This window comes from Carassius auratus, unplaced genomic scaffold (assembly GCF_003368295.1).
Source record: "Carassius auratus strain Wakin unplaced genomic scaffold, ASM336829v1 scaf_tig00016351, whole genome shotgun sequence".
NCBI classification, from domain to species: Eukaryota; Metazoa; Chordata; class Actinopteri; order Cypriniformes; family Cyprinidae; genus Carassius; species Carassius auratus.
In genome coordinates this window covers 515,780-541,276 of record NW_020524667.1, presented here as the reverse complement: position 1 = coordinate 541,276, position 25,497 = coordinate 515,780, and the positions used below count along the sequence as shown (strand labels likewise).

Genomic DNA, 25,497 nt, shown 5'->3' with positions numbered 1-25,497 from the left:
GCTGTAGAGGATTATTATAATGCGGTGTAATGATTCTTATATTGGCATCTCAGGAACCGCACTTCAGTGGTTTGAGTCTTAACTATCAGATAGGTTCTTCAAAGTATCTTGGAGAAGTGAGGTGTCCAAGTCATAACATCTGTCTGCTGGGGTGCCTCAGGGCTCAGTTCTTGGACCACTTCTCTTTTATGTCTACATGGCATCATTAGGTTCTGTCATTCAGAAACATGGCTTTTCACACCACTGTTATGCTGATGACATTCAACTCTACCTCTCATTCCATCCTGATGATCCGACGTTAACTACTTGCATCTCAGCTTGTCTTAAAGACATTTCTTGTTAGATTAAGGACCATCACCTACAACTCAACCTTACCAAGACAGAACTTTTCATGAGCTTTTGGTCTATTATATATATATCTTTATAGATAATTAGTGTTGTAACATCAACAGTAGGCTAAATGTATGGTGGTTACAAATACGATTGTAGAACTATAACCTACTGTAGTAAAACCATATGGTACCATCATTAGTAAAGGAGATTGATTTATTAGAAAATCAATGAATAATGAAGTAATTATAAAAGTAAAAACAGAAGAAAGGCTCATATTTACCAATGGTCGGCAAAGTTTCGAGGGGGGAAGTAAGGAGGGATTTTCTCTACAACCGACAAAACATCATTATTAGCTTCTCTATTTATTGTTTTTTTTTTTATTAGATGAACTATTATATATTTACAATTTTACGTAACAAAATCTCGTTGAGTAAAAATATTTTTTTGAATACAAACTAATAATTTTATTTAAAGTATAATTTTAGATCAGTGTAGAGCATTTAGATCTGTGTAGCAGATGTAACACTACAAAATATTAGCCTTTATGACTCAATTAAGGTCACTGACGTAAATGCCATTAGGTCATCATCGCTACCCTCCCAAAAAGTCTTTGCAAAACTAATTGACACTGAATCAAGGTTCCCACGTTCTTTTAACCTGTGATATCAGGAAGTGAATTAATAATCACAAACATATCAAACGTTTTATTTTATAAAATCTATTTAAGTTTCCATTAACACATTAACGTTCCGTTGGCATTTTGAGGCGGTGGATCTCCAGCACTGGTGCTCCGTCTGTCCGGTGTTCCGGCGCGCGCGGGGCGGGAGGAGGGGGGGTTGTCCGACTCCGGTTTAGATCACATCACTTCAGAGATTCAATCACGCCTTTCTCTTCATCATGGCGCGATGCGCTCCTGATACCGGTTCCGTTCCGTGCCCGTGATGCGCGTGATGATTATGATGATGATGGTGACGGATGAAAGATGGAGAAACTATCCGCGAGCATTAACGGACTCTCGTGGAGCTCCGTGTCGCTGCCGCTGGACGTGATTGTGAGCAAATTCCGCTTACCGACACTCGTGCGGCTGAGCCACGGTAAGAAACCATTAGACTTATAGAACGGTGTCAGAAACTTGGCACTAAATCGCTGGAGTTCGTTTGACGTCAAAGATTCTTCTTATACCAAGTCAAAGTTAGCGGAATAAGAAACATCACATTTCGCTGCTTTATTAATGCTCTTTCGGGTCTGGTTATGCATGCAATCTGGAAATACTCTGCAAACGCTGATATCATCACTTTTTTTATCGTATAAAACGTTTCAAACTTTAATGAAACGTGTGAATGTTTGCAACACAGCATCCTCAGTGAAGCGTGTAGTTGATTTGTCTTTTGGCTAAAGGTGACAAGAGTGTGTGTTGTGTGTTAAAGAGCTGCAGCTCTTTTCATATGTTAATGTTGTACTGTGCTGCAGTGTGTGTTGAATACTAAACATCCTCCTGCAGAAGAAACTCTAACATTAACTCAAGTTAAAGAAAACAGCATTAAACTAATCAGTGTCGACACATTCCCGTATGTGTGAAAGTTTAACTTTGTATGGTGGGAAAAAGCCTCTGAATTGGAATAAGGCACTTTTTGTGTGTTTGCATCAGTTTAGACTCCATACTCTCTGGTGAGAGTATTTGAAGAAATAGTTTGTACCTATACAAATGCATATACTTAACCTTAAGAATTTCTGTTTTGGGTAAAATAACTCTTTAAGCATAAAATGAGCTCAGTAGCTCATAAAGATGATTGAATCAGATGGAAAATGAAGAGGAGTCGCAGGTTAGAATTGGTTATTTTTATAAAACATAATGAAAATGATTCTTTTTTTTAACAATGCATACTTTAATCATAATTAAGTGACAAGACTTTTGCATTTGTGTTCAATTAAATATAAATCTACCCTGATTAAAGATGTAATGTATTGCTTATTTAATGCTCTATAAATATTTGTAATGCCTGATTACCCAACAAATGATAAAGATAATTATAACTAAATTAATGTCCATGCCAACAAACAATGACCTTCTGTTTATTTTAAGTGATGTTGTCTATTTTAAGTGATGTTTCTTTAAAGTCAGACGGATTCTAATTGGCTGTCAATGTTTTTTTTTTTTTTTTTGATCAGCTTGAAAAAATATTACTCTAAAAGGGATTCAAATGATATTGTTCCGTTTTGTCATTAATGCTACAACTGTGGCATGGGATACACTTTTCGAGGTGCTGTAATCTGCAAAATTTTACCATCGAAATCCAGTCATTTCAATAGGAATCTTTGCAATCAGGAGTTTTGCAAACCCTATTCCGATTTCTCTCATGTTCAAACTGGTTGTGTTCATCAACACATAGCTGCATAGTTTGACTTTTGTGTGAGCTCGGCTTTATATTAACAATCGACAGCAGAGAATGGCCCTTTAAAGAGTAACCTATACATGATTATATGGTATATAAGTAAGTATGGTAAAGTGACAACAGATTTACACTCTTAAAAATAAAGGTTCTTTATTGGCATCGAATGCTCCTTGAAGAACCTTTAACATCCATGGAACCTTGACCATTACTCAAAAGCTTCTTTATAGTGTCTTTATTAATTGTTAAAGTGTTCACACACTAAAATGATTCTGAAGAACTGTTCACTGAAAAGTTAAGGAACCCAAAATGGTTATTCAATGGCATTGCTGTATATATATATATATATAAACCTTTTTGGAAGCTTTATTTTTAAGTGTATGGTTTATTGTTTCCTTTTGACCGTAATGTTGATTTGGAACCTTCAGATCATCTTGATTAGATGCTGCTGTGATGTGTGTGTGTGTGTGTGTGTGTGTGTATCAGCACAGACAGCAGTGATTATACACAACAGACAGTCTACAGAGAACATGTCTGTGTGTGCTGGACTTGATCCCTGTGTAAAACATCTGTTCTGAGACTCGTCTCAATGAGGAATTCTTTTAATACCAGATCAATACAGTTCATCTCTCTCTCTGTCTCTGTCCATTCATCCGTTCCTCAGCAGAGAGATCAGTCTGATGTTTGTGAGGTGATGTTGTTTGTGTCAGATCGCTGACCTCAGTTCTCTCCCATAAACCCCGTGTGCGGAAGTTCAAAGAACTCATTTGATGTTTGTGGTTGAGCTGTCATATGTGTGTGTGTGTGTGAGAGACTGACTGTGTGTTTGGCTGTGTGTGTGTGTCAGTTTCAAGGTCACATACATCCTCATTTGACATTTTGCAGCTTTTGGGTTTTCCAGTGGCTGATATCTAGAGAACAGGCTGTGTGTGTAGAAAAATAATGTCAAATTAATTTGTAAAGCACTTTTCACATACACATGGTCTCATTGTTTTACAGAAAATCATAATGATAATGTTTATAATAACTTAATATCTTCATGCTTTATAGTCCTGTTTAGCATATTAGAGTTGTGTGCTTACATTTTGTTTGCATTTTGGCAATATACAAGCAATCAAGCAGCTGTACATGTACTACATGGATGGATATAATATATCCAACTTGATATATAGAGCTGTTTGATAATAGGTTCAATTCTTGCAACAATATAAACAAATCACACAGCTGAGATTTGCTACATAGTAAATATTGCTTTACGTGAATGTACTGTAGTATCTTCTGGGTGAGGTTGGATATAGTTATTGTAGTTTTATAATTTGTTATTAATTTGAGTTACTGTAGAGTCAGACAAGCATTGCCAATACTGAGTGTTTCAGCCAATATAAATGTCTTGTGCTGAACCTGTAAATGATGAATTATCGTGATTATCAGTTGTGTGTGTTTTTGTGTGTGTGCAGGTGAGAATGTGGAGGGTCTTTCGGAGGAGGATGTGATTTTTCTTCACTCCTGCAGACAGTGGACCACCGTCACTGCCCACAGTCTGGAGGAGGGTCATTACGTGATTGGACCCAAAATAGACATCCCACTACAGTATCAAGGTACCATACAGTAACATTAACGTTAACTAAAACTAAAAAAAAAAAAAATCATTTAGTTTAATTATTAAAATAACTAAAACCATATAACCTAAAAGTAAAACCTATTTAGATTAGTGCTGTCAAATCGATTGATCATGTCCAAAATAAATGTTTGTGTTTAAATAATGTGATTAATCGATTTGACAGCACTAATTTAGACATATTTAAAAATAATAAAGAAAAAAAAATGACAGAAAAATATTAAATATTAAATGTTAATTTAAAATATTAACAAAAACTATAATAGTATCTCAGTACTAGTATCAATAGTATCAGTAATAGTATCAATACTAAAATAACACAGGTATTATATTAAACACACAGACTGGAATATGTGCCTCACATTCAAGTAATAATTTTCAGTCATTAGTGGTGGTCGCACATGCAACCATTTGCTGATATGAATGACAAAACCATATTTTATTTTCCAATTTGTTGACTAGAGGTGTGTTATTACCTCTAAAAGTGACTTATTTACTCCTAGAGAATTGATAAAATGGTCATAAGAGTCTTATCTAGAGAATATTATAGAGACTTTAGAGTGGACCCTTTTTACTGGGAAAATTGGATGCAACATCAAACACATGTTGAAAATATGTGCACAGACATATTTGTACATTTTCTTCCTCAACCAGTTTTTAATAGTTAAGTTTGAAGAAAATAAGCAACGAAACTGACCCTAGATCAGCACACAAAACTGATTTCTCATTGAGAGTGTACAAGCTATTAAAAAACACTGAAAGCAGACAGAAAGAGCCAGAGACAGAGATGATTGGTTGTTAACAGTACATTGATTGTTGTTTTCAAGCACTTAACTTCACACGTTCACTTAGATGTTTTCTCCATTACACACACACACACGCACACACACACACACACACACACACACATTCAGTCAGTCAGTCTCAATTCTATTCGTTGTTATACTGCAGTGAGTGTTTTCATACCACATGGGCAAAGCATTCAGGCGATAAAGGGACAACAAATGAAAGCTGAAGATTGTACATTTCTTGTGGAGAATAATGCCAAAAATGTCAAAGAGATAGGAAGTACTGTAGTAGTGATGATATTTTTTTTTAAATACTACATTTATACATATGTATGCATACATGCATGCATGCATACATACACACACATTTTAATAAATTTTGACTAGAACACACAACTTCTTATGAATGGCCATCAATAGAGAGCAATGCTTTTTGCTCAAAGAATGTAGTCGTTTGGTTAGTGCTTTCATTCATAAAGTCAAACTCATCATTACCTCATCCTGACGTCATTCCCATGGGAGCCACGGAGGAGCCCGTTCTTCAGAGCTTCCGGAATCGCAGACATTACTGCGCTGGACTTCCTCTCCTGGGACATCCGTTACCTAATACACCCGCCACCCGCACCATTACATCAGGTGACCAATGAGATCATCTGCTGGGGTTTCCGGAGGCAGTGAGATGCTGAGAGGGACGGATGAGGTCATTTGTGTCTCCGTGGCCGACTCTAGCGTCTCTCAGATAGACAGAGTGCTAACAAGCAAGATGGAATTACAGAAGAGTTGATTTTTGCAGAAGATGAGACCATGTTGATATTTTAGATTTGCTCTGATTTTAATGATGTGGAGGAGTGTTGTTACTGACGACTCTCAAAAGATCTGCATAATATTAACACGTTATATTTGTGTGTGTGTTTCTGAGTGAGCTACTGTAGGGCTCTGGGAATAATAAACTCCATAGAGATTTTTATTTTTTTATGATGATAACACATTCAACTATAACAATGAACATACTGTGTTTACATTCTATGGAAAAAAATTACCAAACCAAAGCAACTAAAAAAGTTTTGTGCTCTACACTAAAACAACATTTCTGCATGTGTATTTCTGTCTTAGATATATATACATTTGAGCTTCAGAGTGCCTTCTTAAACAAAAATGTGAAAGAAATGGCTCTGGGTTGATCCTCAGAAGGAAAAATGAAAAAAAAAAAAAAAAAAAAAAACTGCATTAACTTATTTTTTACATTCCTGGATGTTACTAATGAACTCTTTTTGCTCACTTCTGGGGAAATTTGGTAGATTTTGCAAAACACGTTTTATGTTTCTTTCTGTTTTTCTCTGTCCTCAGGGAAGTTTAAGTTATTGGATCAGGATCGGGATGTTCGCGAGCCAGTTCAATACTTTGGAAGCGTGGAGGAAATCGCAGGAATGTTTCCTGATCGTGTGTTCGTCATGGAGCCCATCACATTTAGTGTTAAGGTAACGACAGCATCAAAACCTGTCACTTGAACTAAAACTATAAAAAAATACATTAACTGAAATATGTTAACTGAAATTTTATTAAATACTGTATAGAAATATCAACTTATTTCAGTTCATGTCAAGGCAACATTTCTAATTCTTGTTTTGTTGAAGTTAGTGTTGACAGTATTAAGATTTCAGTATTCGGTACCAATACCAGTAAAAATCCATGGTTCTAACAAACATATTTTAGATTCCTGATTCATTTTAAAGCCCCTGGTGTGTAAAATATAGTAAATATGATCATGTCCTGTTTTTTTTACCCTGATAAAAGTTAAAGGTCCCGTTATTCATGCTTTTTTGAAGCTTTGATTGGGTTTATAGTGTGCAATATAACATGTGTTCATGTTTTGCGTGTAAAAAAACACAGTATTTTTCACACAATTCACCTATCTGTATACCGCTGTTTTCACTGTCATAAAAACGGGCTGATGACTTCCTTGTTCTATAAAGTCCCTCCTTCAGAAATACGTAACGGGTTCTGATTGGGCCAGCGGTTTCTGTGTTGTGATTCGACAGCAGCTTACAGCACGCGGCCCTCCTGCAAACGCGATTGGACTAGAACACACGTGCTGGAGATGTACTTATAATCACAGGAACGTTTTTACTGACGAGATGCACATGAAAATCGCATTCGTTTTTTTGCACAGCCCTAACATCTAGTTAACAAAGCTAAACAACATTGCCCTTTGTGTAATAAGTTACAGAAACTGTTAAACGCACCAACTTAAATAATAAAATACACTTACCATTTGTGGTCCATAAACAACGCCTTCTCCAGACAAAGAGGGAACTGCTCCATCTTTCAAGAATAATCTTTGTGCGAATCCGGCATTAAACTGATTGAGATTGAGGAAGCTGTCCTCAGTAAAATGTGCTGCACATAGTTTAACATGTGGATTATAATTTCCGGGAACCGAGTTAAACATAAATTGTAACCATTAATCTCTGAGTACAGCGTCCCTGGGAAGCCCAAACAAAGATGATTGGACTCAGAGATGAAAATAACAGCGTTTCAATGACATGGCAAAAACAAACGCAGCTCTTCCTTCTTATCCGTCGGAGCACAACAAGACCACGCCCCCTTTTTGTGAATTCATGTGGGTGGAGGTTAGTCAAAAAACTGTTTTAGTGACGTCATTGCTGCAGGAACTAGAGGGATGTAGTCCAAACGGGTCGTTTTTTGTAGGCGAATTCTTTTAAATAAAATATCTCGCTTGGCATTGAACTTTGAGCTTTAGAATTTTACAGATATTATTTATACTCTAACAAGAACATTACACACTAACTAAAGTTTAAAACATGGGATCACGAAGAAGGGGACCTTTAAAGGAGCATTAAATATTTCAAGGGTTACTCCACTGCAAAATAAGAAAATTTTGTCTTTAATGACTTACCCCACATGTCGTTCCAAACCCGTAAAAGCTTAGTTCATCTTCGGAACACATTTTTTGGATGAAAACAGGGAGGCTTGTGACTGTCCCATAGACTGCCAAGTAAATAACAGTGTGAAGGTCCAGGAAAGTATGAAATACATCGTCAGAATAGTCCATCTGTCATCTGTGATTCAACCATAACGTAATAAAGGGACGAGAATACTTTTTGTACACAAAGAAACAAAAATAATGTTTTCTCTCCAGATCAGCAAAGCCTCATTTTGACAAATCGGACTATTACGCAGATGGCGGATGCTCCTCTATATCGTTCGCGCCACAAGGATACGTTACATGTATTTGTGATTTGGTTTGAAAGAAAACAGTGCATCAATGCAGCGTGGCTGATACAGAAGAGCGTACACCACCTGCGTACTAGTCAGATTTATCAAAATGTTGCTACAATGATTTGGAGAGACACAGAGGAGAGGAATTGTTGAATTGTCGTTATTTCTGTTTTCTTTGTGTACAAAAAATCGCTTCATAACGCTACAGTTGAATCACTGATGGCAGATGGACTATTCTGATGATGCGTTTCATACTTTCCTGGACCTTCACACTTTTATTTAATAGTAACAAAAGTGGCGTTTCCCACAGCCTTGCACTCTATTTGTGGCGTCATATATGTTCAAATTCACTCTCTGCCAGCAGGAGGTGCTTGTAGAGCGGGAGAAAGAGAGGCTTGGACGCTGATCAGGTATTACAGACAAGATGAAATGAAAATAACTTTCTGAAGACAGTTGGACACCTTTAGAAATACAGTGATATAAAAACAGCCACACTGGGTTTTCGACTTTAACACGTGCAGTGCTCATTTTTATTCAATGAAGTCAAAGCCTTTTGGAAAATCTATTTGTGGCGGTGAGTTTTGATATTGTGGCGGGCCGCCACAAATAAAACAATGTATGGAGGAAACAATGAAACTTACCTGCTTGAACTCGGGTGTCTGTCTTTAAAGTGTTTTGTGTTTTAGTGTTTTAAATGCTAATACATGTGTGTCTCTCTTCCTCTCGCTGTAGGTGGTGTCTGGGGAGTTTACGGAGGATAGTGAGTTGTATAATTTCTCTCTTCAAGCGGGAGATGAATTAACCCTCATGGGCCAGGCAGAGCTGCTCTGCGTCCAATCAACTCATGAGAAATCCCGCCTGACTGCATTGCTACGGCGACTGGGCAAAGCGGGCGGAGCTCTGGGACGTCCTGCCCGCATGAAGATGCCTTGTTTGATATGCATGAACCACCGGACCAATGAGAGCGTCAGTTTGCCGTTCCAGTGCCGCGGGCGGTTTTGCACACGTTCGCCGCAGGAGCTGCAGATGCAGGGAGGTGAACACACCGTGCGCAGCATCATCGAGCGCGTGCGGTTACCCGTGAACGTGTCCGTGCCGTCACGACCTCCTCGTAACCCATACGACCTGCATGCAATCCGTGAAGGCCATCGATATAAACTCCTCAGCATCATCAGCAAAACTGTCGTTCTCTGCTGCATACTTCGCAAAGAGGAAGTCATGTCATCTCACTTCCTGTTATTAACGGACATGCCACGCTTCACTCTGCCGGAGGGTTTACTGCGTGCGGACATTTCCTATCAGCAGGTGGTGCTACAGTGCGCTCTGCGTTGCCAGGAAAGCTTCGATCCAGACAATTACTCATGTGCTGTGCGCGAAGTCAAGACGGATTTCTCCGAGGAGTGTCTCAGCCCACAGCGGATTCAGGTGTGCGTTCAAGGCTACGGGCGCGACGAGCTTGGGACGTCCCTGCAGAGACTGTCTCTATGTGTCTATGGAGGCGGAGCCATCTCACACACGATCTCACATGGCTGCGGAGACACGCTGGGCGACTCGCACACGCTGCCCTCTAGTGACGGTGAGGAACGAGAATACGTCACACCCAATTGGTCAACAGAGACACAGGAGATTCCATACGAGGAGCTCTGGACCAATCAGAGTTCTGGAAGTTTTGGGGTGACGTCTGAGAGCTCAGTGAAGGCGGAGCATAACCTCATATCCTTCCACTCCACTACCACATCATTAGATGGAACGGTGGGCTCAACCCACGTAGCCATGGTGCAGATGGAAGCAGGAAGAGTGTCAAGAGTATCGACTCCACCTCCTGTCCCACCCAAATCTGAAGCTGTAAGAAGCCATTTTGCTTTTTGCGTTTTTCACGCTTTTGAATCATATTGCCTTTTTTTAAATTTAAAAACATACCATATATAGATAAATTAGGGAAATGTGTATTTGTTATAAAATAATGACACTTCAACAAATCTTAATGGTTGCAATAGGCTTAATTTTTTTGTACCGTATTTTCCGGAAGCACTTTTTTTCATAGTTTGGCTGGTCCTGCGACTTTTAGTCAGGTGTGACTTATTTATCAAAATTAATTTGACATGAACCAAGAGAAATTAACTAACAGAAAACATTACCGTCTACAGCTGCGAGAGGGCGCTCTATGCTGCCAGAGTTACTGCTCAGTGCTCCTGTAGTCTACATATAGCGCCCTCTTGCGGCTGTAGATGGTAATGTGTTCTCTTGGTTCTTGGTTCTAAATAAATGCGACTTATAGTCCGGTGCGATTTATATATGTTTTTTTCCTCGTCATGATGTATTTTTGGACTGATGCAACTTATACTCAGGTGCGACTTATAGTCCGAAAAATACGGTAAGTAAAATTTATATGTTACATGTAAAAAAAAAAAAATATATAATTTCTTTGTTACTATTGATTTGGGGGTGAAATATTCTGGACATGTTCGTTTAATGCATATTGAATGCATATAGCAGTTTTGTGAGATTCACTCTTTTAGATATCTCTCAGGCATTATTGGGCTTTAGACCCTGAGCTCAGCTGTACTGTAGTTCAGTAACCCTCTTTATTCTCATGATTTCAACTTGTCTTCCTCAGTTCTTTTGTCACGGTCCCACAAGAATACACACACACACACGCACACACACACACACACACACACACACTGGAATTAAAGTCTTTTTGACACTGTTGACTGGAATTACAGCCTTTGTCTTTTACCCTGTTCTCTCTCTCTCTCCCACACACAGTGGGTTCAGGACTGGCCTGTAATTTAGCTTCCCAAACACACACACACACACACACACACACACTCACTGTCCCTGATGTATTTGCGGAGGAAGTGAACTGTATCCCAGAATCCTAGAGCTGTTCCTCCCAGAAGAGGAAATGTAGACAGTGATAACAGATAACAGATGGAGTTTATCATCTGGAAGATTATTGAGACAATATTTCCATATTAACTGTAATTAGGAAACAAGCACTTGTAAACACTGGTTTACTGCAGAGTGTATCTGGAACTCTAATTAAAGAGTCCTAAAAAGAGTTTCAGCCTGTGATTTCTTTTGTTGATTGTATTGTTCTGTATACTTTTTACTGTTCTTAAAGGGGCGGTGAAATGCTCGTTTTCACTCAATCTCCTGTTAATCTTGAGTACCTATAGAGTAATACTGCATCCTTCATAACTCCAAAAAGTCTTTAGTTTTATTATATTCATAAGAGAAAGATAGTCTGTACCGATTTTTCCCGGAAAAACACGAGCGCCTGGAGGCGTGACGTGTGGGCGGAGCTAAAGAATCACGAGCGCCAGTAGGCTTTTGCGTTGAGAGCGTTTGGAAGCTGTGACATTACCGTGAGGAAAAAAACCAACCAAAACAAACCATGGCTAACAATCAGAATCAGCGTATATTTATGATCCAGAATCAGATCTAGAGGCTGAAATTTAACAAGAGCAGCATCAACAACGGCGTCTCTATGTGGTATGTACTGAAACTGTATATATTTGCTTAGCGGTTTTGGAAAATGACTAAGTTCCACTTTATGTCGTCTTTCTTTTTTTTTTTTTTTCTTTTTTTTTTAAAGGTGTATGTGGAAAGTGCAGTTTGATGACAACATCGCATGTTGTTTACTTGATGTGTTTACGCGCCGATAGCTAAGTTAACAACACAGAGATATTTGAAGCAGTTTTACTCACCGCATGCTGTTCCAACACACGATCGTGACCCTTTTTCGTTGGGACTGCATTATCCTTAAGAAATAAACAATGTGCAAATCCGGCATCAAACTGGGCCTTGTTTGAAAAACAAGCATCTTCGAAATGCAGGGAACAAACAAAAACACTTGCACAACTCTGTTGATGATCTGTAAAAATAAACTCCATCCACTGGTCCCTTAATGCTGTTTCTTTTTTGGTAATCTGTGCAGGGTTGTCTTGCCCTGGCAACCAAAAACACACTTCTTTTGTGACAATTCGGTCTCTTGCTCTGATCAGTGAATGTCTCATCTCTGCTCCACGGGAGCGCGCGCTCTTCCGGCAGAAGTGCCTTAGGACCCATATAAGGAAATTCCGCTCCATCTAAGTTCACATAGAGCCATACTTGAAAAAAAACTTTCCGAAACTTGTGACAAACCGGAACAAAAATACTCCTTCAAACGTACAACTTAATTTTTGAAACTTTGTCCATGTTTAGCATGGGAATCCAACTCTTTAACAGTGTAAAAAAACTCAGTATGCATGAAATAGCATTTCACCCCCCCTTTAAGAAAACACATATATTGATCTTGGTTTTGTGTATAATCCATTGAAATAAACCTATTTGAATATTAATATAGAGTTAAAATGAATTAAAATGTATTAACAATTTCCATAAAATAGTTTTTTTTTAATATTTTGTCCCTTCAGTCATTGACACATCTGCTACAATAACGGACTTGAATTATCTTCATATCTTTTATTATATGCAATTATTTATGATTAATTAGATTAATTAATCAGGAGCATATTATGTCGTTATTTCCACTGACAGCCTGAGACAAACTGAATTTCATAGTATTATATTCTGTTAATATGATTTTTGCATCCATATAAACATTTATCACTAGACTCTGGGTTACTCAACAAACTATCAGTGTTCTGTTTATAGTTTTCAGTGTATAATAATGATTGTTTGGTATTTAGTGCTCCTTTTATGGAATATGGAATATGTTGTTTAAATTTCTCCTGGAAATAAAGTGACATTTACTTGAAAACTAGGTCTTGAGTTGTGAGGAAGACAACAGCAAGACTATAATATAAGAGATGTCACATACACTGTTATCTAGTAACTGTTCTTTCTTGTTCTTTTGCATTTCTTCTGTCTATCTAGGTGAAAGAAGAGTGTCGTTTCTTAAACGCTCCTCCTGTTCCGCCCCGCTGTGCTAAAGGCCCCGCCCCCAGCCCTCCAGTTCCCACCCGCTTACCTAAAACTCCACCCACACAGACGCTCAACCCAAAACTCTCATTTTATTCCTCTGGACTGCAAGAAAGGTAAAAAGTACTGTTGCAGGGGTTTAAATAGAGTTGGAACTAAGTAAGGGGAATCAAGAGTAAGTTAATTAATCCATCATTTTTTTTGGTACTTTCGAGGAAATATTTACCCTTGGAAATACTGATAATTGAACTATAACAAATACAATGAAACAAAATACCTAAGGAACAAAAATGATTTGCATTCATTTAATATGAAAAGTTGCAAAAAAGGTCTACATACTATAAATAGGGATGCAACGATTCACTTAACTCATGATGCAATTCACAATTCTGATTTCATAATATGATTTACTCATGATTAGATTTAAGACAAATTATAAATAAGTTATCCTTTTATTATTGCTTGGACAAAATGCTGCACATTTATTTGTGAAACCCCAAATCAAATAAATCTCTTTATATAAACATACTAAGGCTTTGCCTGTGCTCTTTCCATTTAAAATTCGAGGCAACCACTTAATTTTAATCATGGTCCAAACAAAAATGCTGGATACATGCAGCATGACCAGTTTTAGAAATATGAAGCAAAGACAAATGCTCTGATTTTCATTTTTTCAAACTACTACAGAAAATATATCTACATGAAACAAAAGCAGCAGCTCACAGCTCAACATAAACTTCTTCAATGCAATGGGCACTCGAATTAGCATTTTTCTTGTCATTCATCACCTTTCTAGCGTGCTTTTTTGCAACCTTTCGTTTCGACTGTTTGGATTGTTGTGGCTTACAACTTCTTGTTTTTATTCAAGTTTTTGGTGATTTCTTCATTTACTCATTTTAATACAACTCTTTCTCTATCAGCTCTGCTCCTCGTAGTGGCAGCAACTCTCCATCGCCAGACTCTTATTCTCTGTATTGTTACCCGTGCACCTGGGGCGGCTGTGTGACCTCTGACCCCTGCGTGAGCCCTGATCCCACCCAAACTGCACAAGCCTGTTGGTCCCACCCACGAGGAGGCGGGTCCTACACCTCCAACATCCTCAATACACCTCTACTCAGTACTGACTCCACCCAAAAGAACTACTCCACCTGCCCTAGACCACGGCCGGTGGCGCAAAACCGCTTTGCACCGTTTGGTGCCTTAAACCCCTTTGCTAATCCTGGACACGCCCACGCCTCATCCGATTGGCTCACCCCCACAGATGGGAACTCTCCCGCTCTGATACCTGACCTCATTAGCTCTACCCCTAAGGAGCCTCAAGCCAATCAGGGAGGTTCAGAAGGCGGCCCTGAGACACCGCCTAGACCCGTTAAGAGTTCAGAAAAGGACGCGGTTGCCGCAGACCCCGCCTCCAGATCAGTCACCAAGGCAAAGGGGGCAGAGGGAGGGGCCGGGTCATCTTGGCGACCCCCAGCAGAGCTCTGCTGGCTCTCAGTGGAGGAGGTTTCATCCAGTCTGCGGTTCATAGGCCTTTCGGATGACGTGATTGGTCTGTTCAGCCGAGAAAGAATTGACGGCTCTATTTTCACTCAGCTGACAGAGGAAATCTTGTCAGAGGACTTTAAACTCACCAAACTACAGGTCAAAAAAATCATGCAGTTCATCAAAGGATGGAGACCCAAGATATGAGCAACATCCTTGTGAATTTAGGAATGTTTTTTTTTTGTTGAGAGACACAGGAATACTCCATCTACAATGAGTGCTTCTGTTTTTACTTTTTCAGATGTTTTATAAATGTGTGTGTGTGTGTGTGTGTGTGTGTGTGTGAAATACACCTCTCTAATTGAAGGACTGACCGATTGTGACTAATATATTATGGAACTCTATTTGATGTTTTTGTTATTTCTGGGGTGGGATGGTTTTGAGTGGCTTCAGTTGACAGTCAGAACTTATGGTGTGGTCTTTCAAGGGTTTACTGATGTGTTTTGACAACTTTTGTCTGATTTCTGGTAACCTGACATGTTTGTTGGATTTGGGACTATGATGAATCTCGTGAAACCTGTCAGGAACATGTCCAGGTTATATTTTACCAGGAAATCAAAATCTAAAAATAAATAAATAAATCATCATTTTTTTTTATCATTTTAAAATAATTAAGACCAATAATTGCATTAAGATCATTATTATTATTATTTTGGAGTGTGTTATTATTTTTTTGATATTTATGCACATTTAAACCATAAACATTGTTAATGTCTGAAGAATCTCATTATCATTTCTGTAATGTGGAAAAAAGGTTTAAATAGATTTAAGCAAAACAATGTATTTTTTATAAAACTGAATATAAAGAGGACCATTGAGAATAATCATAAACAAAAAATCTAAAATAAAAGTAAAAAATTGGAAAACGTTGTTTGGAGAATTCTGGCAAAATGTTCATGAAAAATTTCTGGGGAATATATATATTCTTGACAGATTTGAAGAGATTTACTCATCAGAGCAAATCTTTCCTCTTTCCTTCTGCTCTCATACGGAGCTCATGTCATGTGTACAGGAGATTTAAAAATAAAGAGTTCAGTTTGTGATGTACACTCTAATAAGATGTAATTAGGTGACAGTAATTAAGAGTTTACTAACTACAGCCCACGCTGAAGGAGGACGTGTGCAAGGTGAGTCAGAGCTGCTGAAATGAGAAGGTTTTAGCCTTATTTCACGGTTTAAAAAAATATTTTTTCAGCATTTAAGAAATGCTTATTTAACAGCTTCCCCCTCTGCAGATGCACTTGTATTTTGAATAAGATTTAACAGCGGTAGTGTGTTTCATTTGTTACTTTAAATTCACCATGTCTGATTTAATCTTGATGGATCAATTACTTGAAAGAGTAAATCAATAGTGCTCACTTGAACAAAGTGTATTGTCAGGTAAAATGTATAAAAGAAGCTCTGGTATATGTTTCGGAATGGAAAACTAGAATTTTGCTTACTTTTGATCAGCCTACTACTTTTAAAAACAGTCATTAGTTATTGTTTGGTATTATTTTGTTGGTTAAGTTTATTATAGAAGAATCATTTGCAAACAAACACAACCACTATGCCACAAAAAACAACAACAAATAATAACACACAAGTTTCTGCCTCCAGCTCAACTTGGAGATATCCTTAGGCACAATGGTTAAAACAAAAATGTAGCTGCAACGTTCAGAAATTATTCTACAGGGAACAGATGTTATATTTAGCTGAATAATGCCATTAAATATGCTACTGTTAAATTCTTAAAAAATAGAGTTCGTGTTGAGAACAAATGTCTTTAGAGGGATTTTACATAATTATCTTTTCTTTAACCACATTAATAAACGTTTAAATTATGTACAGGCCAAGTTAGAAAACATCTGCTTTTTAACCCACTAATCATAAAACACAAATAATTGTAATTTTTTTATTTTTTTTATAATGCACTACCTTAAGTGAGTGAATGTGAAATTTTTTGTGAAAAGATCCTGAATGTTGAGATCACAAAGTTACGGTGACACATTTTCACTTGTGGAACCTCTTGCTGGAGTCTTTGGCGTGGTCAAGGAGCAGCTGGCAGGGAGTGAACTGATTACCATAAACCTCCTCAAAGCGCTTCATTTTTTGAACAAGTTTGTCAGCTCCGTGTGAATCGACAAAACGAAACGGGCCTGAAATGTGGGAAAAAAGTGGGTTGTCAAAGTTTACTTTGCAAATCCTTAATTATCCCCAGGCACAATGCGGTGTGCCTCAAGGCTAAGTGCTAGGCCCGCATCCGTTATGATAAATCTTTTTAATTACAAGGTGTGTAATGTGTGTGTTACCTCCCAAGCATGGTGGGAACCCAAGCCCAAACACCGCTCCGATGTCTCCCTGTACAGGGTCAGGCAAAATGCCTTCCTCTAGACACAGTATGGCCTCGTTTACGAATCGGGACACAAGTCTGTACTGAATATCCTCGTCGGCAGAGCTAAAAAGAGAAATAGGAGAAATATGGAAGGTTTCTCCTGAGGTAAATAAAGCTTTAAGATGCTTGTTAATCATGAAAAGCAACATACACAGCAGGGGGCGCTGTTAGCTTGAAGCTTTTGAGAATTTCTTCAGCTCCAGAGTTCACCTTCTTTTCTTTCGACTTTGCTCCATACACGTAACAACCCTTTCCAGACTTGCGACCTAAAGTGCACATATTCACATCCAATAACAATCTGATTTCTGAATTCAAATGTGACAAGAATAGTTATGGTTTCTGAAATTTAAGGCCTTATTCCCTGAAAAGCCAAATGAACATTTGTGTTTGGGTGAACTACTGTATCCCTTTAACTTGCCATCAAATGTTCTGTAAGACTGAACCAACTATTTATTAAGACAAAGCTGTATGTGGTCTAACAGATGCACCTTTGAACCCTTTTTGGACCATCATCTTCAAGACCTCAACATTTCCTCCTCCAAATCGCGTTCCAAAAGCCTTGCCGAGATCTTCTGCAACATGAGCCGCCACGTCAATACCGACCTCGTCAGCAAGTGTCGCCGCACCGACAGGAAACCCGAATCCTGTTGTCAGAGAATCCAGTTTCTTGGGCCCAACTCCTTCCTTTAGCCAAAGTGATGAGACAGGAAGATTAGAGTTGGCTCATATAATAAAAAAATAGTTTTGAACTATGAATTGTACAAAACTATTTAAATCACATAAATGCTGTTCTTTTGAAGTTTCTATTCCTCAAAGAATTCAGAGAGAAATATCGGTTTCTACAAAAATATTAAGCAGAATCTGTTTTCAACAGTGATGATAATACATTTAAACCACAAACAAGCATTCAATCTTCAACTGGAACATATTGTTAATTAGGAAAAAACACTTTTTTCATGCATACGCTATGCCAACATGTAGGAATTTACCTGCAGTGCTCGAACGGCCTCGGCTAACATAGGTGCTAGACAACGAGTGGTATAAAACCCTGGACCATCCTGATGAAATATACATACAACATGATCTCTCGCAGATGCACAGAAAATGCTGAAAATATAAAGTAGAATGTGTTCGTACCCCCACGACTATGATGACCTTTCCCTGTTTAAGCCCAACAGCCACAGCAGATGCAGTTGTGTCTTTGGAGGTTTTATTGGTGGTGATGATTTCTAGCAGTTGCATTTTATCCACCGGAGAGAAATAGTGCATCCCTATCACCTACATCACACACACAAGTAGTTCAGCATAAAGACTTTCACAAACAATCTCTCCTTCAGTACTGACTAATAACAATCAAACCCATTTAAAACACACACACACACCTTTTCAGGTCTCTTACTGGCTGCTGCAATGTCTTTGATTGGCAGAGCGGATGTGTTGGTGGCAAAGATACAGTGAGGAGGAATCACCTGCACACAGAACAAGTATTATCAGTAGTGTATATATACGGAGGGCTGCACTGCAAACACACACACAAAGTTGAACTTACGGCCTCAACCTCCTTCACCACTTTATGTTTGATTGACAGGTCTTCAAACACGGCTTCAATGACCATGTCAGCCTTCTCAAAGTCACGGTAGTCCAGCTGTCCTGAGAGCAATGACATAATCCCATCTCTCTCGAATGTCGTCAGACTCTTCTTTTTTGTTTTGTCGTTAAGACTGGGAAAGAAACAGTGAAATATATTTATTAGATTTAACATATATTTTACATATTATTTTAAATGTTTAAACGTATCACAATAGCATACCATGTATGCACAATAGCAAAATAGCAGTTTGAAATGATTTGAAAGTTTTTTTTTAATATTTTATATATATATATATATATATATATATATATATATATATATATATATATATATATATATATATATATATATATATATATATATATATATATAATATATATATAAAAATGTTAAACAAATAAAGAAATTTTTGAAATAAATAAAAAAAAGTCAAACCTAAAACCGAAATCACAATTAAAAACCCCTGACATTTCCAGGCTTGCAATGACTGCGGGAAAACTTTCTTAAGAGGAGACTTTCAATAGTTTGACATTTTGATATTTGATATTAGGGGTCATCTATGGACAAAGCTCACAGCGCTGGACATCTGCTCTGGCTCTCTGCTTAAATGGTTTATTTCTAATGCCCTGGACTCGGAGTGTAGCGCCCTCTGCAGTCTAACATCATGACCTGCAGCTGATGAACCAGTGGGTTTGGAAAACGGCTGTATATTTCCATCATGTTGATGTCTATCTGTGGGTGTGCTACACCAACCCCTTGTACACCTGTTGATGACCTCTTGCAAGTCCTTCCTCTGTTGTGTCTTTTAAGATGGTGGCCACACCCTTGTCTATCGTTACCTGAGCAATGCCTGCTCCCATAAGCCCCGCTCCCAGGACAGCCAGCTTTCTACAAAAAAACAAAAAACAAATGCACAATTAGTTATTACATTCACATTTTGATGACATCATATCACTCAGCCCCTCCCACCAGACTTACTTCACTTCTCTCTCAGGCTGCCCAAAGTGGTTCTTTTTGCACGTCACCTGACCATGATATAGGCCAATCAGAGCTCTGGACTCTGATGTCATCGCCAGCTTGCCAAAGTTCTAAATAACAGACAAGAGGTCAGACGAGCTGATAACTGCTCATATATGCTGTTTTTATATGCCTTTTTTTTACTAAACAGTTTATTGAACATTTAGATAAAATAAAATATAAACCCTTTGTATGGGTTTTTCATATTTGCCACATCAGGCTTTTAGAGCACACATCGTATGACATAGTAAGAATATGGAAAATGTTATTGAGAGGACCAAACTGAGCAGAACTTTGCAAATTGGTGCAGATGCTAATATTTATATGGTCAGAAAGTAAGATGAAATTCCGATGTTTGTAATGTAAATCAGTGAGATCTTTATTACAGTATAACACTACTTGCAAAAAATGCATAGAAATATCAGTTGTCACACTATCTCACAAAAATATGTCTTAGTTAAATAAGATTTAGGTCTTTAGTTTTATGATCAAAGCTCTGTAGTGTCATTACAGATAATGCAATGCAATACAATGATGATTGAGAGATGAACAAATAATTATTCCTCAAAAGCCTGATGTTTCTATTTATACTTTATAAAAAATGATAATCAAGTAAGCCTAAACTGTTTCAGTCCAGTAAGTGCTCATCTTGAATTATTAAAGTTATTCTTATGTTTGCTTTTTATGTTTACTGTACTACCACAACCTAAAAGGAATGAACTATAAGGCCTTTTATTTGCTGTAAAAGTATAAAACATCAATCAGTCGACAGAGGGCGTGTGGTAGATTGCGTGCAACAGGTTTTCTGGCAGGGTTTGATCACATTGATCATTTAGAGGCTTTAGAAATTTGTGAATCAGATATGATACAGGAGGTTAAACTTAGTGAAACCCTGAAATCGTTTGAAATGTTTGGATGTTGAAATTCAAGTGTTCACAGTGTTGATGATACTAACCTGAGATTCAGTCAGATATCCAGCAGTGTTTCCTTTCTCAACGCCCGTCTGGATACACTAAAAACACACCGAAACATGTGAGTTCATGAGCGAATGAGAGTATGTGTGTCTGTTTGTGTGTGTGTGTGTGTTTACCTCTATAATCTTCAGTGGCGCGGGATAAAGCCCTTTACTCTGTTTCATGACTTTACTGTGGACAGTTTTGTAGATCTGTTTCCTGACCGGTGGCAGACCCATTACAAAATCCTGTATCTCTGGAAAAATAAAAGCTTTTATTAATAAAGAGACAAGTCAGCGTTTCGTCTTATCTTCTTAACTTGACACTAATGTGTTTGTCTTACTCTGCACGAGTCCTTTCTTCTTTTCCACTGTGACTTTTTTACCAGCAAGACCTTTAGCAAAATCAACAGCCACTTCCTCCAGGTACTCGATGGTCCTCTCTTCTGGACTCTTCAGTCCTGGGCCTGTCACACAAAACACAGACACCTATTAATTATAGGGGTCCAAATCTGCATCTGTGTAAAAAAATTTATCTTTCCTGTCCTAGTGAAAATATACTAAAATGTATAAGAATTACATTTATTTTGTGCTAAGTATACTACAAATACATTTACATGCTTAATATAATTAACCTGCAATACACAAAACTGGTATATTTAAAGTCTGCTAAATTAGAACAACTCATTTTGTGCTTAATGCACTTTAATTGTCAGAAGTATTGCTAAAGTCCAATTAAAGAAATACTTAAGAATATTTGATTGTGCTAATGTGGAACTATTGCAAGTATACTTCAGGAACACTTTAAATTTCTTGCATTTACAGACAGATATTATGCAGAGATCACACAATCCTATTAAAAGTGATATTAAAACACATTTTAGGTTTAATGTAAAGAAATTTTCATTCTGCAATAAAAAAATACTCCAAATAACAATTCCTTTTACATCCATAAGTCTTAAGTGATATTGTCAATAAAAATTTTAATTTCATGAATTTGAAGTTTAACAAGTATGAAATAAATGTATTTTAAATAAATTATGGCATAGGTTTTTTTTTTTACTTTGGTCTAAAGTCCACTTAAAATGCTAGTCAAGATCACTTGCATCAAAAACTGTTTTCATTATATATTTTTTTTCTCTCTTTTTTATTAACCTGGCTGATGCCACTCAAACTTTCTTTTACATTTTAATTGTTCTATTTTATTTGCAAGCTGTTAATGCAATTTGGTCTAAATACATGGTATAGAGCAGTGCTATTTCAGTATTATTTATGTACTATTTTACTATTTATTCATAGTTTGAATTAGCTGTTATTTTATATTTTCAACTGCAATCATTTTAGTTTATTAGTAATTATGCATTTTTTACATTTCTTTTACTTTTTTTTATATTACAATTGAGTGTTAATATATTGTTATTACAATTTTACTTTTATTTACTTTAGTAATTATAACTTATTTCATTTAGAATTTCCATTTAAGTTTTTATAATGTTAATAATTTTAAATTATATAACTTTCATTTTACTATTTTGAACTTTATTATTATTTTAAAAGAAGCAGATACCAGCCTCTTTAAATTAGCTTGTGATTGAGGGACTATATATGAATTATTCTAATTGATTAAATCACCCAGAGGATCCACCAGCTGATGTACGAGCCCCATTTTTTTGGCTTTGTCTGGCTTTATGTTCCTGCCGGTCAGCATCATATCAAACGCAGCGGGAAGGCCAACCTAAGACACACAGACAACAATATGAAAAATACTGATGAAAAATTCAGTTTTCTACCATTCAGAGTTTAGCATCATCTACACATCTACACAGCAGTTAGAGAGTGTGAGTAAACTCCTAACCATTTTGGGCAGCCTCTGTGTCCCTCCAGCCCCGGGCAGCAGTCCCAGCATCACCTCTGGGGTGCCTAGAATCGTCTTCTTACTCTTAGTGGCAATCCGGTACTGACATGCAATGGCAAACTGAAAGAACGGGAGAAAGGAGAACCAAGGGTGAATTTAAATAATATTGCATTGTTCTGTATTATCAAATATGGTGACACTGAGGGAACACATATTCACTATTAAGAGTTTTCACCTTAATAAACTCCTAATCACAGTTTATTGATATTAAGTAAGGTAGTTGTTGTACTAGTAGTGTTTAGGGTTAAGGGATCTACTTAGAATATAGGTAATTGATAATAAGGAATTAATTATGGGCTTTAAAGGACTAATAAACAGCCAATATGCTAGTAAAATGCAAGCTAATGAATGACTAGTTAATAGTCATTAAAAATGATAAAACCTTTTTATTATTTACTTTAACTATTTATATACTATTTTTATTTTAGTATTATTTATATTTAATTATTAATATTTTTTATTTCTATTTTATTTCTTAGTCATTTATTGATTAGTATTATTTTTCAGGGTTTTGTATATTACTATTTACCTTTAATTCTGTTTTAGTTGTATTCATTTTAGTAATTCAACTTCAACTTATTTCAGCTAGTTGCAAAGGTAACATTTCTAAGTTTCTTTAAAGTTTTTTTTTAAATAATTTTTACGTTTTTCAACACATTTAATTTTTATATATGCTTTCTGTCAGTCACTGAAATATGTAAATAGTTTTAGTTAACAGTAACATCACTGCTGCTTTTCACAGCTGTAAAGAAATTAAATGATGAATTATTATAATTTTTTTATTTATTAAATAATAGATGTGAATAATTAAAAATGAGATGATCATGTGCTGACCTCCAGTCCACCGCCCAGACAGGAGCCGTTAATAGCAGCCACAATAGGGATGGGTGATTTCTCAATCCGGTCAAATATCTTCTGTCCTTCCTGTGAAAGTGATGTCACTTCCTCTACTGTCTTGCAGGCCTGAATCATACTGAAAGAAGGAGATGATGATGGATGTGAGTCTGTATAAATAGCCTAGCAATCGTTGTGTGTGCGCGAGTGTGTGTGCTACTTGATGTCAGCTCCTGCAATGAAGCATCCTGGTTTTCTGGAGATGAGGACGGCGCTCTTTACTGCTGAATTCCCCCAAATCTCATTCATCACCTCCACCATCTCTGCCTGCATGTGCTTGGACAGAGTATTCACCTACACACACAAATTACATATAATATCTATTTGTAAAATGTTAAAAAATGTTTTCTATTTGAATACATTTAAAAAAGTCTTCAGTGTCACATGATCCTTCAGAAATCAGTATAATATGCTGATTTGCAGCTCGAGAAATATTTATTATTATCAATATCAATTTTGAAAACAACTGTGCTGCTTCATATTCTTGTGAAAACGTGATGCTTTTTTGGGGGATCATTAAATAGATTTTTTTTTTTTTTTTTTTTTAAATTGGCATATTTGATTAATTTAAAGCATCCTTGCTGAATAAAAGCAAGCATTTAAACTTTTAAATCAATAATAAACAGAACACACCTTTGAGGTCGGATCATTGATTCGGACCACAGCAACATTATCCTTGACCTCATAACTGACATGAGTGCGAGCTGCAGACAGAGAGAGACAAAGAAGTGATTAAAAATAAAACATTAAACATGTCTCTATTCATCTTTAATAGTTACCTAGCACAGCTGATGATACGGATAGACTTCTCTGTCCATGACCTTTGACCCAAAACAAAAATAAACACGATCACACACGTCTAAAGTTCCATGTGAAGCTTTAGTGAAAAACTCATATAGTCTTTCATACACAGAGGTCACTTCCTTTTAACAAATCAATAGTCATGAATATTTTAATTCACAAGCCTGGTTTGTGTTTATGACAGCACAAGTGATTTATTCACTCTTTATCTGTATCTTATCTTACAAAATGTTTTTATCTTACAAAAAATATATAAATATTTTATTTAATGATGTAAAGGCAAAAATCAAAGTCTGGACCAATATGTTGAATTACTATTTTACACTTTGGAACATTGTATCCTCCAAATTTTGACTTTTTTACAAAAGTTATTTAATATATGAAAGTAGACACTTGAATTTAACTTGAATTTTTTTTTATTATTATTTTTGTCAATTTAATTTGATGCAGGCACCAAAATGTGACATATCTTTTTTGACCCATAGATATATAAAATAATATATGTGTTTCACAGGTGTAAAGTTATATTTTTGCATCATGTTTTGACCCAGTAGACAAAATCAGTGTACAGTAAACTATAAGCTAACTTGACATTAAATGTAAACAAAAACAAAATAAAGCAAATGACAAGAAGTCTCTTACAAGGTTAAATGTATAACAAAGTATATATTTTAATGATTTTACAGTCACCACAGCTGTAAAAAATGTAGTATTTTGAAAACTATACCTGCCATTGGACCTGTATTCTAGTAATTTTATATTTTTATAAAATATGGTATAATTAATACCACTATTATATCTGTCCTGACGCACCTGTGGCTCACAGACCTGAACTGTCAAAACTAGGTGAAAGTTCATTCATGCTGGTCACCTTATTCAAACTCTCTAATCTCACTAAAAAGCGGATAAACAAGTACAGTACAATTCAATAAGATATATATGTACACTAAGTACATATTTATGAATTAGTTTGTACCTGTGGTAGCTTTTAAAGCTGTGCAGCAGCGTCGCGTCAGCAGGAATCTCGCACTCGCCATCCTTCACATGAACAAGCGCGCGCTCACTAGCAAGCGCAAGCCCGTGCAGACGCCATTAGGGCAGCCAACTTAGCGC

The 25,497-nt window shown here is 36.8% G+C and overlaps 2 protein-coding genes across 2 annotated transcripts; one reads left to right on the top strand and one right to left on the bottom strand.

Annotated features, from left to right (window-relative positions):
* The first annotated feature begins 1,132 nt into the window (after window positions 1-1,132).
* Window positions 1,133-16,221, top strand: LOC113075075 (GRB2-associated and regulator of MAPK protein 2-like). The gene is made up of 6 exons (XM_026247796.1): window positions 1,133-1,427; window positions 4,181-4,321; window positions 6,477-6,607; window positions 9,102-10,214; window positions 13,254-13,414; window positions 14,219-16,221. The coding sequence occupies exons 1-6, from the start codon at window positions 1,316-1,318 to the stop codon at window positions 14,985-14,987; spliced, it is 2,427 nt and encodes an 808-aa protein (XP_026103581.1). The 5' UTR covers window positions 1,133-1,315; the 3' UTR covers window positions 14,988-16,221.
* Window positions 16,222-16,335: 114 nt separating this feature from the next.
* Window positions 16,336-25,484, bottom strand: hadhaa (hydroxyacyl-CoA dehydrogenase trifunctional multienzyme complex subunit alpha a). Its single transcript, XM_026247797.1, has 20 exons — window positions 25,361-25,484; window positions 24,363-24,404; window positions 24,217-24,287; window positions 23,744-23,877; window positions 23,524-23,662; window positions 22,630-22,749; window positions 22,407-22,509; window positions 21,119-21,241; window positions 20,913-21,031; window positions 20,778-20,834; window positions 19,784-19,893; window positions 19,559-19,693; window positions 18,764-18,935; window positions 18,597-18,683; window positions 18,352-18,492; window positions 18,204-18,272; window positions 17,703-17,898; window positions 17,366-17,480; window positions 17,132-17,277; window positions 16,336-16,978 (listed from the first exon to the last, which is right to left on the bottom strand). Exons 1-20 carry the CDS (start codon window positions 25,419-25,421, stop codon window positions 16,833-16,835), a joined length of 2,286 nt encoding a protein of 761 aa, XP_026103582.1. The 5' UTR covers window positions 25,422-25,484; the 3' UTR covers window positions 16,336-16,832.
* Between the last annotated feature and the right edge of the window lie 13 nt (window positions 25,485-25,497).